Below are 17,560 nucleotides of genomic sequence, written 5' to 3'. Positions count from 1 at the left end.
CACCTAATGTCTTGGTTTGGTTAGGTGCTGCTCATTTGTATACAGCACTGGATTTGATCAAGGGCTGTTTCATAATCCCCTAGGTGACATGTGTCAAACGTCACTTTATGTGGCCCGCGAGAGCTTAAAAGACGTATGATTGTCTTAAAATACACTGTAACTGCATCTCCCACAATGCATGCTGATTTTGTGACCACATACAGCCACTAGATCACAGTGTTTCCACATCAGCATTTAACTAAGGCGGTTTTCCAACAAGTGATGTTGAGAAATATTTACAAATAATCCCAAAATGTACAAGGAGAGAAAATTGAAGCAGAAGGAAGAGAATTTAATGAAAGATGAGGCTGTGTATGTGGTAAAAGAGTACAATATAAATGTAGATATACATTATAAATATACAGTATACATTTGGCAGAATTTAGACTCCAAGAAGAACAACAAATTGTCCAAGACTTAAAAGGCAGACTGCAATCACAGCAGGATACATTACAATCGGCCCTTTGAGGGCCACCATAATGCACATGTAAAATGAGTTTGACCTAGGTCCATTTGGACTGCACTATTTTGTTACACTTTCCGCCAAGACTTTTGGGGCGCTGGCCATATGGTCGTAATGATTTGGCTGATATATACTGGTGTACACAATGGTTTTAAAAAATGATATAGAAAATGCATCTTTACCGTTCCATTTTGTTTACTTTTATTAAAAAAAAAAAAAAAAAAAAAAGTGTTATTCAGTATGTAGCCATAAGACACACCACATTCTTCTTTATAACTAAAGCACAGTGAACATTATGTTTAATAATAATAAATTACATTTAAAGTAGTGTTTTCTAAGTAGGCTGCTTTTAAAGCGGTGATGTTAGACCTTTTTTCTCACAGCTTTGCTTTTCTTACGTGTAAGTGATTTCTTTCGAATAGGCAGCGTGTTCCCAGGGATGGTTTTCTGTTTGATGAGAGTCTCTGAGACAGCTGGCACCTGATGATGCACCTCAGCTTCATGAGATGAAACGGGAGGATAATCTGATCTGATCACCTGTTGATAAATATTAAAGTTAATCATTTTTGGTAGCTTTTATTTGCATTTTTCACAAATTTCCAATCAATCTAGTCGTATCCAAGTACACGATTGCATTACTCTTCTTCTCGACCCCTGATTGAGAAGAGAGAGACTGACACACGCCCCCTCCGACACGTGCGCTTTATCCGACTGCATCTTTTCACCTGCATGAGGTGAGTTCATATGCGGATCATCTTTGTGTACGGCGAGCCACATCCTGATCAACGCATTATTCCTCGACCCCGTGCAGGCGCCATCAACCAGCCAGCAGAGGTCGTGATTGCATCAGTTATGTGCTCTCAGCCAATCATTGTTCATGCAGCTGTCCAGCCTGCCGGATGGCAGAGCTGAGTTTCGACCTGACCCGTCGAAATGATAATATGGTAGCTTTAAATAAAAACTGTTTTGTCAGTGGCAAATTAGAATGCAGTCTGGTAAAATAATGGTAAGCTAAGTTTTACCTTCAAACTGGGACATGATGTAAAATCCGAATGATTACTGTAAGAAACAAAGAGATTTTAGTTTTTAATCTATCATGTATTGTCAGCATGTTTTCATTTTATCTTTATGGGTGATTAAGTGTAGTCTAATGGGTAAAAAACATTTATTCAAAATTCATTATATTAACAGTGTGCAAAAAGTCAATCGTCTGTAATCCACTGTATGACATCTGGCACGATGCGTTTATAACATGCTTGTGTCAGATTTGAGTAGAGTGATACATCTATGTCTGTCATGCAGTGTGTGTGTATACACAATGATCAGCCACCTGGTTTTAATGTTATGGCTGATCAGTATATATACTTGGATGAAATTCGTACTGAGTTCTCGTGTGTGTGTGTGTGTGTGTGTGTGTGTGTTTATATACTTGGATGAAATTCGTAGTGACTCCTCTGCTCTCTTGATAGTTTCCTGTAGCTGCTGGTTCTCTTGATGTGACTGACGCAGCTGTTTTTCAAATAAACACAGAGACTGGTCCTTTCTTTTAAGCTCTGCCTTTGCTTTAGTCAAACTCTGAGGAAAAAGGGAAAAAACAGAGGGGTTAATATATACTATAAGGTAAAAGGTGTGTTATAGTGACAAAAATACAAACCACATGTCCCATAATTATTAGCAAATCTGTATTTGATACTTTGTACAACCTCCCTTTGCCAATAAAACATCACATGACCTCTTCTATAACATAAGATTGGAGACTACAGACCATTACTCTATACAGAATCTATCCAAAAGAGGAAAAGTTACCATTTATTAGTTACCAAGGACACTTTCTATTGTCTAGTATGATCTGTGTATACCTGTACGGCCTGAGCAAGTGTGTGGTCCTTCTCCAGCTGTTCTCCAGTATGTAGCTCCATGGTGAGACCAAGCTCATGAAGCTGGGTGGCCTGTTCATGCAGGAGACTCTGAGCTTGCTGCTCTCTCTGCAGAGCCGAGCTCAACTCCGAACAAACACTGCGGAACTGCTCTATAGGAACGCATGCCTGTACGCACACATCACACAAAGCCACATATTCAGAAAGAGATGGGTCCAAAAGACTAACCACAATGTTATAAATAAGCAACAGTAATAATATTTTTCCCATAATGTAAAGTAGAATGATAAAGGAAACGTTAATGGAAATTCAACATACACCAATCAGGCATAACATTATGACCACCTTCCTAATATTGTGTTGGTTCCCCCTTTTGCTGACAAAACAGCCCTGACGCGTCGAGACTCCACTAGACACCGGAAGGTTTCTCAGCAGAACTTTGCCCGAAGCATCACACTGCCTCCGCTGGTTTGCCTTTTCCCCATAGTGCATCCTGGTGCCATGTGTTCCCCAGGTAAGCAACGCACACGCACCCAGTCATCCACGTGATGTATAAGAAAACATGATTAATCAGACCAGGCTGTCTTAACGTCTGTCGCTCCCCATGTGCATCTATGAGCCTTGTCCGCCCATGACCCTGTCGCTGGTTTACTACTGTTCCTTCCTTGGACCACTTTTGATAGATACTGACCACTGCAGACCGGGAACACCCCACAAGAGCTGCAGTGTTGGAGATGCTCTGACCCAGCCATCTAGCCATCACAATCTGAATCAAACTCGCTCAAATCCTAATCAGTGCTATTCACTTCACCTGTCAGTGGTCATAATGATATGCCTAGTCGGTGTGCACTTGTGCAGACCCTGTTAGCAATACTTAAGTGTTGTCCACTCTCTTCCATGTTGCACCTACTCTGTGGTTGTTGTTCTTAGGCTCCCTCTGGGAGTTTGTGCCATCCTTGGACTTGCTACTGTGCTGCATTTTGCTGCATCTTAGACGTGCAAGTTCGATCCTCAGGTCCCTCCTTTCCACCTCGGCAGAGTGTAAACGCTTTGTATACGCCAGGAAGTGCTGCTGCAGTGCAGAGAGCATGAGCTACACAGACACACACACAAACATATAAGTACATGACAACATACTCTATATGGAAGTATAAATATTGACATATGAATATAAATGTATGCTTTGCTCTGTCTGGACGGTACCTTATTGGTGTCTATTCTCAGTGGGAAGTGATTTATTTTGCGAAGTCTGTTTAGTCCTTGACCCAACTGCCACGCCAAGGTCCCAACGCCTCCGTAGCAACCCTGATGAAGTGACTCGGACTCGGGCAGCAGTCTCTCCATCAGCTTAGTAAAGCTGACGCGAGCTGAAGCTAGGGCTGAAACAGTGTGCTCTGCCCCACACACACACACACACACACACACACACACACACACACACACACACACACACACACACACACACACACACACAATGCACTATTACACTTATTCAAGTTCAAAGTTTATTTGTCACATACAGATGCCCGGTCACATTAGTATCAAAGAAACAAAGAAAACCTTCCTAATATTGTGTTGTTCCCCCCTTTTGCTGCCAAAACAGCCCTGACCCGTCAAGGCATGGACTCCACTAGATTCCTGAAGGTGTGCTGTGGTATCTGGCACCAAGATGGAACTCATGTAAGTTGGATCGGACTTGTTTGTCCAGCACATCCCATAGATGCTCAATTGGATTGAGATCTGGGGAATTTGGAGGCCGAGTCAACACCTCAAACTCGTCGTTGTGGTCCTCAGACCATTCCTGAACCATTTTTGCTTTGTGGCAGGGCGCATTATCGCGCTGAAAGAGGCCACAGCCATCAGGGAATAGCGTCTCCATGTAAGGGTGTACACGGTCTGCAACAATGCTTAGGTAGGTGGTACGTGTCAAAGTAACGTCCACATGGATGGCAGGACCCAAGGTTTTCCAGCAGAGCATTGCCAAAAGCATCACACTGCCTCCGCCGGCTTGCCTTCTTCCCATAGTGCATCCTGGTGCCATGTGTTTCCCAGGTAAGCAACATGAAAACATGATTCATCAGACCAGGTCAACTTCTTCCTTTGCTCCGTGGTCCAGTTCTGATGCTCACGTGCCCATTGTTGGCTCTTTCGGTGGCGTACAGGGGTCAGCATGGGCACCCTGAATGGTCTGCGGCTATGCAGCCCCATACGCAACAAACTATTCTATTCTATTCTATTGTGTTCTTCTGTTCTTTAGTACTAAATTTGACCGGGCAGTTAAACAAAAGCATTTCACTGCTAGTTATACCATGTATGACCTGTATGTGACAAATAAACTTTGATTTGATTTTATATACAATAAACAAATATTCACACCTAGAGAGTGAGTTTTATGGTTTACATTATGGGTTATGAGTTGAGGAGAAGGCGGTATTGGAGTGGCACAGGTCCTCACCTGTTTTCCCCAGTTCTTTCTGCACACCGTGCATGCAGCTGTGTATGATCGCACTAAGCTCAGAGGACCTCAGCATCGACATCTTCGCCTCCTCGTCTCTTCGCTCCGATCCCTCGCTCAACCTCAGCTCTTTTACACACACTCCTCCATCCAGCCTGAACAAAGTGTGTGAGGTCTTGTGGAGTGTTCGGAGTCGCACAGCAGCCATCACGGCGATCGCACATGACCGAAACCTCCACACACCCTGTCTGACTGCTGCGTGACCTTTAACCTCCGGGTTGCTAAGCGCATGCAGTAAAGCGCTCACCTCTCCTTTCAGAGCCTCCGTGTCGCGCACACACCGATGCAACACGGCTTTCTGATCCTTAAGTGCACAGACGCGCGTGTGGAGATGGCTTACACAACCTGCCAGCAGGGCACATGTTGCCAACAGAGACTCGTCATCACGCCGACGTGCGTGAATCAGGTCCTGCAGACGGTTCACTTCCAGATGAAGAGCGGATTGAGAGTGCTCAGAAACACGGAGGCTCTCTTCAGCCTGATTTAAACGACTCCTCAAATCCTACGAAGAGTAAAGTACAAAAAGAAATGTATGTCCTTAAGGTTGTGTGCTGGTTGTAAATGGATGTCTGTAGATACATACATGTATAGCACATGTATTTGTAATACTGGGGTTTTCAACCTGTGGGGCCCTGATCTAATACACTACAAAAACCCCTCAGACAGGTGGCTAATCATACCTGAGATTTGGTATGAAGTTCATTAACTAGGCGTGTGTGGTGTGAGTCCAGCTCCTCTCTCTGTTTAATCCAGCTCTCTTCTCTCTGCTTCAGCTGCTCGCACACACTAGTCAAGGCTGCTGCCTTCCCTTCGCACATACTCTCCAAAAGCGAGATCTGAGACACCCAAGCATACATACACACATATAAGAGTATTGTATTTAACTTCAGAGAAAACAGAAACACACATAAATACACTTTCTGTCATGATTGTGTCCCAAACACCATGCTGTCTCCGGATCTAGGGTGTAAAACGAGCATTTACTTCCTAATAAGGAAACTGATTTGGCTGAGGTGAAGGCCTGTATAGTAAACCCTCTCTTACCTTCTGATTCATTGACTTAAAGTCTGACGCCAGTGCATCTGCATGCTCCTGCAGCATGGCGCTAAGCTCGGCCCATGAAAAGCTACCAATCATGTCCTGGGCCGGGGCCACAAACACATATCCAGCAACAAGCCGCTGATACAAAGAGTGCAGGAAAGTCAGCTGCTCCTGCAGGCACACAAAACACACATTGCAAGACTTTCTTATATAATGTTATTCTTTTATTAATACAGTTATTTTCATTAATTGGCATATGTGAAGCATACCTGTTGCTCCTTTTTGTGCTCCTGTGTGAGAATATGCATGTGTGTTGTTGTGTCTGCGAGCTCTTTCTTCTCCTTCTCCAAACAGTACGTGATCCTGTGTAATTCTCTCTGTGCTCGATCTGTGGCGGCAGATGCGTCTGCGGCGTTTGCGCGCAGACGCTCGGACTCCTCTCTTAGACACGCAACCTGCACCTCACAATCCTAAAAATAATAGCAAACAAAATCAATAATAGCAACAGTCGCTACTTTACATACATTATGTGTATTATATACATTCATTTTATTTTTATTTCATTTTCCAGATTTCCCTGGACCCGCTGGGCGCAATGCCATTGCTTTAGACATACCCAATCATGTCTGAGTGTAGACATCCAACCAGCGAAGAGCTGGGAATTCAAACCCTGGATCCCAGCAGTAGTGGGCTGGCATAATTTACCAATGGAAACACATCTTAATTCACTCACTCACTTTCTTAACTGCTTATCCAATCAGGGTTGCAGGGGGGTGCTGGGGCCTATCCCAGCTTAGGGCACAAGGCACACAATAACACCCTGGACGGGGCGCCAGTCCATTGCACACATACACACACACACCCATTCACCTATAGGGCAATTCAGTGTTTCCAAATAACCTAACTGCATGTTTTTGGACTGTGGGAGGAAACCGGAGCTCCCAGAGGAAAACCACACAGGCACGTGGCGAACCCGCCCCACCTGGGTCAAATGAATGAGGTTAGAATAACTCATGATTGAAATTATTTGCAAATGATTAATAACAAGACCTGTGTAGTTTAGTTTGAACAAAAAACACATCATGGCAGGTCCATGTCCACTGGGAAACACCAAGCACAAGGCAGAAACACCCTGGACAGGGTGCAAACCATCACAGGGATTAACAACAGCCTTGCAATAGTCACACACACTAACCTGGATGTGTCTTTTCTGTTGAGTGATTATATTCTCTTTCTCTTTGCTCTCCTCATTCAGGACATTCACCACCTTTAACAAGTCCTTTGTCTACACACACAAACATAAACACACACAAACACAGTGTTGAACATTAAATCTTTCAAGAAGAGATATAACCAATTACAGATTTGTCCCAACTTTATTTAAAATAGGATTTGTAAGTTTGAAGTCTGGTGTTGAAGCATGCTTTAGTTAGCTGTGGGCACGGTGGCACTCAGTTTAGCACAATTGAACTTAAAGATGTAAAGGTTCACTTCAAAATACAAATCTCATTAAGAAAATGGCATGTGCACATACTTTTGACCATATATTGTATGCCTCCATACACTGTATAACCACTTTCCTTATATTGTAATGCTGTGCAATGCTGTAGGTGTGTGTGTGTGTTACCTCTGTGTGATACTGGTGTAATGTTGCTCTTAGACTATCCATCAGAGTAGATGGGCTGCGTTTATCTTCAACCCCTAACACACACACACACACACACACACACACACACACACACACACACACACACACACACACACACACACACACACACACACACACACACACACACACTTTTATTTCACTTGTTTATTTTTGCTTCCAGGACCAGTCCTTTACAAGGTATTTGCAATTAATAAGTACAATGTTCCACACACATACCTGCACTGTTGTTGTGTGGCGCCCCCTGTTGGTGGTAACGCTCCAATAGCTGTTCCATATCTTTCAGAAGGCTTTTATATGCCTCCTCCAAAAACAACAGTCTTTGTTGATTCTGTACATACAAACCAAGCGTTACATACACACACATTAGGTCCACATACAGTACTATTCAATTGTATGTACCCCTTTTTCATTCCAAACCTCATATTAATATAAAATGGAAGCACTTCTGTAAGTCGCTCTGGATAAAAGCGTCTGCTAAATGCAGAAAATGTAAATGTAAATGTAAATAAAACAATACGTATAGTATCCCTTGACATGTGTAGCTCCATCCCAAACGGCAAAGTGCTGGACTAAATAACCACACCATATGTAGATCTGGGATGCTGGAATGCTTCCATTATGTGTGGATTACCAGGCTGACTTCCTGTTGGCTCTCTGTCTGCGCTCGTTCACATTCCTGCAGTCTGAGTATCAGCTTAGTTGACTTTGCCTTCTCCTCTTCCAAATGATTCATCAGCATAGCTGACTCAGCTTTCTCGCTCTTTAACTGATCCATCAGATTAGATGACTCTGCTTTTCCTTTCTCTAATTGACTCATCAGGTTAGCGGACTCCGCCTTCTCCCTTTCCAATTGACCAACCAGATCAGCTGATGCATTCTTCATTTTATCCAGCTGACCAGTTAGATCGCTTTTGGTGTGGAGATGTTCCTTCTCCAGCCTGAAAAGGGAAAAAAAATGGTTTCATTAGAAAGGCAACATTGATACTTTACTCTGACGTGGTAAAGTGGCTAAAGTCTGAGTAACCTTGTAGATACCTGGGCAATACATTTGGAGATTAAAGCTTAAATGCTCAGGTTTAGAGCTTGAGTCCTGTGTAGCATCTAAAAACAAGGCTCACTTTAAGCAAGCTCAGATACGACTCACACTATGGGTAAAAATGATCCACTCCAAAGGCTAGGATGAAGTGATGGATAGAAAGTACCAGGGAATGTTCTGCTAGTCAAATGTTTCACACTAGTGGACAACAGTGTACTGTGACCCTTTATATGATCGTTAATAATCTTTGTTTTTCTGCACATTTAAGGTGACATTACATTTAAGGTAAATTTTCAACAGGTGCAAAGTGGCGGCGCTTCTGTTACTGTCTGAATTACCTCAGTACAATAACAGTGTATTCAACCCTACATAGTGGGCATTTAAAATAAAGCAAAAACTAATTAGAACTTGTAATTCATTTAAATGCCTGAACATTAAAAGTCATTGCAATCCCAAAGCTTTTAATTCAGCTGTATAAATGTGATGTTATATGCCTAGAGTTTCCATACCACAGATTAATTTAGTTTCCACTTAAAAAGATAAATCTGTGCTTCCCTTTACTGTTTGACATGCAGCTTGTAATTGTTGGCAGTACTCTTACTGTTGCAGTGCATGTTGTGATGTGTTGGCCCGTTCTTTCTCATGTGTGTGTGCTTTCTCCAATTCTCCAAATTTCTGCTTTAGTAGCTCAAGACTGATCGAAGCATCCGACTGGTTTTTCTTCTCTATTGAGAGAGCGGCTTCAGCATCTTTGAGACGCACCTAAACACACACACACACACACTTACTGTTTAAACATTTAATAGTCACTACTATATTTACCATGAGTACTATTAATAAAATAGTATAAATAACATAAATAAATAATGCTTTATATTGATTTACATTGATTGATGATAAGGTCTATATATTAATAACTGATTTAAGCCAGAAGGATGCTTTCTGATCAGTGTCGTCACGGCATAAGTATTAAAAATAATAAATAAAAATGTATAGAAAATGTACAATATGTTGTTGGGATGACTATCTAATAAGTTGCCCTGTTTGATGAATCTTAACTTCTGCTGCTACAGGGTCATACTTTGGCATGAACCATGTGAATTCATGGACCCAAACTGCACTTTGTTAAACATTAAGACTCCTTAATACCAACTGAGCATTGTTTCATGTCACTATCTTGAGTATAATGTAACAGACACTGCTGCATCTGCTTCACTTATACAACACAGACTACCATGTCATTACCATGTTAGTGTCACTGCAGGACTCAAAGTTCAGTGGAGATGAGTTGCAGAGGGTGACAAAGACTACAAGGTAACATATAAGCTACAGTCAGTAGTTGTATACACACAGAGTTCATCTGTATGGTAGGTGTAGCTTATAAAACGATCCGTGAATGGACCTACCAGATAGGTGTACCTAATAAAGTGCTCTAGGAGCTCCCGGAAGAAACCCACACAGACACGGGGAGAACATGCAAACTCCACACAGAAAGGACCCAGACCGCCCCACCTGGGGATCGAACCCAGGACCTTCTTGCTGTGAAATGACAGTGCTACCGTACTGCTTAAAATTAGCTACACTACAGGGCTTTCAAACGAGGTCCTGCCGTAGCATCCCAACAGGGTTTTGGTATTTGGGTCTAGTTGCATAACTCAACTATGCTTGAGCATGGGCTGATAGGTGTGTTAGTCCAACTTAACCCAGTTATTATTTACATTTACTTCATTACATAACCAAGAGGGCAGATAAAACTTTTTTCACATAGGACCAGCTGGGGTAGGAGCTTTTTTCCCTCAGTACATATTGTGTTTACTTAGGTTGTCTTTGTAGTACATTGATTTTATCAAGACCTAAATAAATAATTAGATATAACAAATATGAATATGAATATTTATTACAGCTTGATGGTTATTTTAATGACCTCTTTGTTAAAAATGTGTTATGGTTTAGTGTCTGTCACTACCAATGACATGGCTATACCTGCAGGACTTCAGCATTGACCTTCAACTCCATGTGAGCAGCTCTCTCTGACTCCACACTCTCCTCCAGCGTCTTTACTCTCTGCATGACTGCCTGCATACACAAGCACACGTTCAGTTACAAATTAAATGATGCGGCCACCACGTTTTACCCTAGTGATGGTATTAGCCAGGTGAGGTGCAAGGCCTGTCATCGACATAGTGCTTGCTGTTCTGCCCATAATGTTACATTCATGACAGGACAGGTAGTTACTCATTACACAAGATCCATCAGCTCAAGTCTTTAATGTCAAGCACAGTCATGGACATTTTTGTATATCCAATTCACCTCACTTGCACATCTTTGGACTGTTGGAGGAAACCGGAGCTCCCTATCCCACACAGATAGGACCCAGACCGCTCCACATGGGAATGAAACCCAGGACCTTTTTGCTGTAAGGCGACAGTGCTACCCACTGAGCCACCATGCCGCCCTGCAACATGTTTACATTTTGCATTTACATTTTTGGCATTTTATCCAAAGAAAATTGTAGTAATGTGTCAACTGAGCAACTGAGGGCTAAGGGTCTTGCTCAAGGGCCCAACAGTGGCAACCTGGCAGTGGTGGGGCTTGAACCAGTGACCTTTGGATTACTAGTCCAGTACCTTAACCACTAGGCTACAACTGCCCCTGTTTAAAATGTCCATCCTGTGTATGAATTGCTCTTGTTGTTTCCCTGTCTGTCTTACCTTCACCTCCTTCCTCACTTTCTCCTCACGATCCACACTGTGCCTCAGTTCCGATGTTTTCACTCTGAGCTGCTCTGCGTCCCGCTGCCTCTCTTTTTGCACTCTGTCCATTCTGTCCCTCAGATCTTGCAGGGTGTCCTTCTGCTCCTAACAGAGGCAGAAAGGGAGAGAAACAGGTGGAGATACAGAAAACATAACAAAGAGACAGTGAGCCGATCAGAATCTTAAATATAACACACACTATGTACCTGCAGCAGTGTGTCTAGCTGTCTTTTCTCCTCCTGTATCTGTTCTTTCTCTGTATTAATGCTGTAAATCAGATGATCCCTTTCACGCAGCTCCACGTGGACTCTCTGCTCATCCTCGTTTCGAGCCAGCTGAGTGATTTCCAGAGCTTTCAGCAGATCAGAGGCCCTCTGACGCAGCTCCGCACTGAGGCCTACACATACACAGCCAGCCACACGCACACAAACACAAACATTTTAGTGAATGCAACACAATTATACTATGTATGAATTTAAAAAACATACACATATACATACCTTCCAGCTGCTGGTTGTGTTTGATTAGATCGGCTATTTTGTCCTCCAAACGTTTATTCTGAGCCGCAGCATCTCTTTTCATCACGGCAAGCTCATACTCGAGTGTCTGCCTTTGAGCCTCTCCTCTTTCCAGCAGGGCACGACAGCGAGCGAGCTGAGCCTCACTACATGCCACCTGTACAGCACAACATGGCACAGAAGTATAAGAACACAAAAGGCTAAAGAGCTTCTGTCCAACAGGTTTGCTGATTTCACACTAAGGGCAAGGCAGTATGTCAGTGTAACATCACAATATTAAATATTCTGTGGTTGTTTTGTAGCTAGGGCGGCACGGTGGCTAAGTGGGTAGCACTGTCACCCCACAGCAAGAAGGTCCTGGGTTCGATCCCCAGGCGGGGCGGTCTGGGTCCTTTCTGTGCGGAGTTTGCATGTTCTCCCCGTGTCTGCGTGGGTTTCCTCCCACAGTCCAAAAACATGCAGTCAGGTTAATTAGAGACACTGAATTGCCCTATAGGTGAATGGGTGTGTGTGTGTGTATGTATTTGTTTCTGCCCTGTGATGGACTGGCACCCTGGTATTACTGTGTGCCTTGCTCCAGCACCCCCCCACATTGATTGTTATGCATGTTCAAATGTATTGATTACATAAAATAACTATTTTAACATATTTAAATCTAAATAATAGTTAATTACATGCATCTACACCAATAGAAATAAAGTGATACATAAATATACAGTACAGAATAAAGAAAACAATACCTCCTGATTGCACTTGGATGTCACCTCCAGCTTCTCTTTCTCCAACAGGTTGATCCTCCATCTCAGTTCTTCCTCTTTATTAATGCCTTGTTCTTTGTTTTGTAGCTGATCGGTTACTTCCGTCAGTCTAGATTTTAATAAACAAGACAATCAACAGCCAATAAAAGAAAAGAAGAATGCAGCAGTGAAGTGCATGAGTGTAGCTCTCAACATTGAAATAACCTGTTGATTTCCTCAACAATGCCCTGATTAGATCGATTTGCTGTGTGACGCTGAGAGGAACGTGGAGGCGCTTTACTCTGTCCACCACCCTTGCGTTTTGTTCGATCTCTGCTTCGTTCGTGGTTACCCTGTGTGGGCCCACTCACAGCTGGTCCAGCAGACATGACCTAAAACACAATTTGGAACAAGCATTAATCAACATGCTTTTTATAAAACCATTTTAGTCCAGGGTTTCTCAACTTCAGTCTTGGAGGACTTCACTTTCACAGTTCCCTTTAACTGACGCTTCTTAATGACATTTCATGTCATGGAAGTTGCAATTTGGAAACATTTTGATCTGTTGTAGATATATATTTTAATTAGTTTTATATCAACAAGTCTGTAATGCCAGAATGTAACATCGTGAAAGTGGAACAGTAAGGTGAACAAACACTGTGAGTAGTTCAGAGTTTTTAGTAGCAAACGGTTTCTTACAAACGCCAATAAAGCCAATACAGGGTAATCAAATATATAGACCGTTTCAATGAGGGTAAACAATAACAACGCTACTGCGCATGTCTGTTCCTTTCGCCTTTCCGGTAGCGCCACTTTTAAACATCCATCCAGCTGTCAACATGACGAGCTCGTACTTTTCGAGTCTCCCGAACGCGGAACAAACGCGATATTAGCAGAAATGAATGATAGATCATCAAGTATCTTTACCAGACCCTTTTGAGGAGAATTTAAGAAGTGTTTTTCCGCTGACCTAAAACGTTTGCCTGAGGTAACATACCCAGACGTGTATCACTACCCTGTTGAAACGGAGTGTGTTTACACCAGAGAGGCAGTGAAAGCATACCGCAGTTTGGACGCATACAATTAATTATTAAAATCATTATTGTGTCATCTCCCCTTTTGTGTCTGTTGAGTTAAGAGCCATTATAATATGATAAAAATATGACAAACCACAGTGAATTACTTCTCATCTGAATTAGAACATATTAGCTAACGCTAAAACGATTTTTTATAGCCTAACTGGAAATACATGAAATATTTTACAGTAAGCACAATGTACTCATAAATAGAATGTTTACTTTTTGTATTACAAAAGTAGAACCATGTTTCTTTACAGGTCTGTGTGTCATTTAATAATTAAGCTAAGCTAATTATTACAGCTAATTAAGCCGTTAATATAATTCCATATAGTGACATTTCCCCAAAATATAGTCCTATAAAGTTATGGCTTTTACATCGTATTCTCAGGAAAATGTAAACTTTTTAAGGCTTATGTTAGGTTTATGTTTATTCTGTTCTATTAATACAAATATTAAGCGCCTGCATATTTTAATACACTTAAGCTAAACGTCAGGGACAAGACACCAAGAGAACAGCGTTTAAGTGAGTACATTTGTTCACAATATTTTATTATGAAATAATATATATTACATTTATTATAAGAGTTGATGGTGGGTATCCAGCCGGTTCTATTTACAGCAGCAATCCAAGCGTTTCGCTGTGCGTGGTCTTTTGGAAATCTGTTCACCTTAATTTCTGAAAGCAAGTTTGTACCTGGCCTGAGGGAACATCCGACAACCGAACAACACGGTCCTAACTTTAATTTAGACATACTGTCAGTAAATCACAACTGAACTAGCGCAAAAGAATTGAAGCAGTTGTGCTCAATCGCTGTTGTTCTGAGCGCTGTTTACCACCAAGCGGAAGCGTCTTAGGAACATCAACGTCACTTCCTGGACTCATGAATATTCATTTGAAACGGTCTATATGTGTTTGGTATGTTAATGCTACTATTGCTATAGTGTTTTATATTGCTATTACAGTATTATAATACGACAGACAGAGTTCTCTCTTTGTATTGGGACATGAAGCAAAATATCCACATCATGTCTGAACACAGATCCACACAGATCCACATCCACATGACAAAATCCATATGAATGTACTGAAACAGCTTCTGTTTGCAATATTAATGTGTGACAGTTCCGACATTTATGATTTTAATAATATAAAAGCATTTTTTTTCAAAATCTGTCAGGGTTGGAAATTAATTTAAATGACACTTTTAACAGCAATAACCGAACAATGATAGGTTATAGGTTATGAAGGTTATCAGTTTACTAGTTAAGCATCAACATGCCTAATCCAAATGATAAAGCAGCTGCTTAAAAATTGCTGCTTAAACGTTGTCTTAATTTGGCGCTTGTGTAACAAGTGAATTAAGGCTTAAGCTGTTAATTATGTTTTATACTGTATACTAAAGGCTAAACCGCTTGAGCGGTGCAGTAAGACGTCATTAAAGTGCGAATACAAGACGAATATGCATTTGTGTGAAATAACAGTCAAACCTGTGTTTAGCCGGATTTTCCTTCTGTTTCACTTGACATGATTTAATGTATTAAAATTATGACATAGAAACGCTAAACTTCTCTTAATTATTACTGCTCATACGTTCTCTCCACTGATTAAATTCCTCACTCGTTTTAGTACAATGAGTCATGTCAAGGTTTGTGCAACAGTTATTTATTTTTAACTGTTTTCAATTGTGTTTTAGTGTTTTAGTGTTTTATATAGGGACAGTGGTAGCCTAGTGGGTAGAGCTTTGGGCTATTAACCGGGAGATTGGTGGTTCAAATCCAGGCTCTGCTATGCAGCCACTGTTGGGTCCTTGAGCAAGACCCTTAACCCTGTCTGCTCCAGGGGCGCCGTGCGATGGCTGAGCCTGCGCTCTGACCCCAGCTTCCAAACAAGCTGGGATATGCGAAGAAAGAATTTCATTGTACTGTACATCTGTATATATGTATATATATATATGACAAATAAAGGATATCTTCTTCTTTATATTATATTTGTGTTATTATTTTACATTAGCCTAAGATATATGCAGTTCCATGGGAACAGGGGCAGTTGTTGCCTAGTGGGTAAGATACTGGACTAGTAATGGAAAGTCACAGGTTCAAGCCTCACCACTGCCAGGTTGTCACTGTTGGGCCCTTGAGCAAGGCCCTTAACCCTAAATTTCTTAGATTGTATACTGTCACAGTACTGTAAGTCACTTTGGATAAAAGCGTGTCCTAAATGCCTAAAATGTAAATATAAATACATTAACAGGTTTACCTTGAAACTCAACGCCTAATAAACTCAGTGCCACTCCCAGAACCAATTGACGTTGAGTTTTAAGGTATCACTGTATTATAAATATACTCATAAATAAATGCATTGTGGAATAATTAAATTAAAAAAAATTCACCTATACACATAAAAGTACACCAGGACAATGACATAAATAAATATAGAATTATAACCATTAATAGACTCACTTTGTCAAGCAGCTCAGTACCGTCCAGTATCACTAAAGCCACCGGTCTGTGGAGATTTACCTCATAATTTGTTATATGTGGCTAGAAAATATTTAAAGTTATAAACATATATTTTATTCACATTTCGACTAAACAGCTGTTAAAAAGCTGCACTTAACTGTACAGAGAGAGTTTGGATGAACTGTAACAGTCAGCGGGTTTGTTGTTGTTTACGGTCGCTATAGAACTAATAACACCGAACAGCCTGCTAGCATTAGCCACCTAGCTAGCGAACAAAGTAAACGTTTTCGTTTAATATCGATATTTATATACAACATTAAAACGAATTAAACATTGTTTAGTTTTTTATATACATTTAACCAAACTCCATAACGAATTTAACTATATAAATACAGTCTAGCTGAACTTCTGTGGCTGTTTAAATCTGACGCCGTTTCGCTTCCGAAACAAACACAGCAACGTCACTTCCGTTGGAAAACTCATCTCGTTAAAGGAGACGCATTAGTGCAATGGCGTCTGGTTGTTGAGGAGAAGCGTCCTGACAACAGACATCCCAAGTAGCAAAAATTCATTTCAGGGAGGTACCCCCGGACCCGGACCTCGACCCCGACCACCCATGCCCCCCCCCCCCCCCCCAAAAAAAAGCTTAAAAAAAAACACCACCAGAGGATATGGGTGATAACAGAACTTTTAGGAGCTGCTAACTGAGCTACTAAGCTTACTGTTCGCGTCACAAATACATAGTGCACTAGATAGTGTGAAAGATAATAGATTTATGTTCCCTACATAGTGCACTAGATTGTGTATTAGAAAAGAATTTATGTTCCTTAGTGCACTAGATAGTGTACTAGATAATAGACTTATGTTTCTTACATAATGCTTTAGGTAGCGTATTATTTAACGGATTTAGGTTCCCTACATAGTGCACCAGATAGTATTTTAGATATGAATTTATGTTCCCTACACAGTGCACTAGATTGTATATCAGATCACGGATTTACGTACCCTACATAGTGCATTTTTCAGTACACAAGTATGCACCTTCAGACGTACTACGTCCGGCATCTTACCAACGTCACGTCATGCATGACATTATCGTTGCAGTTATAACAATTTTATAGTAGTTCTCCACAAAGCTGCTAATAACGTTACTCAGGGTTGTACGCAATAATAACATTTTTAATTTTGTCTTTCTTACACTTGTAAATAGCCGACTCTCTGCTTTCCACCATCTATCAGCTCCAAGTTATGAATTATGGGATAGATTATCAAACCGCAAGTGTGCATCGTGTGCATACTCAAAAATGGCTGCCCATGAAGTAGGTCATCCGGGTCATCATACTTTTCGCGTAGTCTTTATTGTATACTACGTA

General features: G+C 41.4%; 1 protein-coding gene across 2 annotated transcripts; it reads right to left on the bottom strand.

Moving 5' to 3' along the window:
* Window positions 1-310: 310 nt before the first annotated feature.
* Window positions 311-16,511, bottom strand: LOC134303883 (coiled-coil domain-containing protein 171-like). 2 transcript variants are annotated; one of them, XM_062989338.1, is made up of 23 exons: window positions 16,346-16,499; window positions 16,188-16,268; window positions 12,874-13,040; window positions 12,652-12,778; window positions 11,894-12,068; window positions 11,600-11,790; window positions 11,352-11,498; window positions 10,624-10,716; window positions 9,242-9,402; window positions 8,236-8,542; window positions 7,821-7,932; window positions 7,563-7,636; window positions 7,131-7,220; window positions 6,205-6,405; window positions 5,939-6,106; window positions 5,575-5,730; window positions 4,835-5,396; window positions 3,583-3,773; window positions 3,290-3,472; window positions 2,362-2,547; window positions 1,932-2,077; window positions 1,525-1,561; window positions 311-1,039 (listed from the first exon to the last, which is right to left on the bottom strand). In XM_062989338.1, exons 3-23 carry the CDS (start codon window positions 13,035-13,037, stop codon window positions 866-868), a joined length of 3,645 nt encoding a protein of 1,214 aa, XP_062845408.1. In that variant the 5' UTR covers window positions 13,038-13,040; window positions 16,188-16,268; window positions 16,346-16,499; the 3' UTR covers window positions 311-865. The 2 variants fall into 2 exon arrangements, with proteins under 2 accessions (XP_062845408.1, XP_062845409.1); XM_062989339.1 differs by lacking the exon at window positions 1,525-1,561 and having other exon boundaries at window positions 964-1,039; window positions 16,346-16,511.
* Window positions 16,512-17,560: the final 1,049 nt, after the last annotated feature.

This window comes from Trichomycterus rosablanca, chromosome 27 (genome assembly GCF_030014385.1).
Source record: "Trichomycterus rosablanca isolate fTriRos1 chromosome 27, fTriRos1.hap1, whole genome shotgun sequence".
NCBI lineage: Eukaryota > Metazoa > Chordata > Actinopteri > Siluriformes > Trichomycteridae > Trichomycterus > Trichomycterus rosablanca.
This window is presented reverse-complemented; position numbering and strand designations above follow the sequence as displayed.

Coding starts and splice junctions, on each gene's coding strand:
- LOC134303883 (XM_062989338.1), bottom strand. CDS start 13,037: ATGTCTGCTGGACCAGCTGTGAGTGGGCCCACACAGGGTAACCACGAA. Junction 12,779..12,873: donor ATTGTTGAGGAAATCAACAG/GTTATTTCAATG, acceptor ATTAAAATCTAG/ACTGACGGAAGTAACCGATC. Junction 12,069..12,651: donor CATCCAAGTGCAATCAGGAG/GTATTGTTTTCT, acceptor TGTGCTGTACAG/GTGGCATGTAGTGAGGCTCA.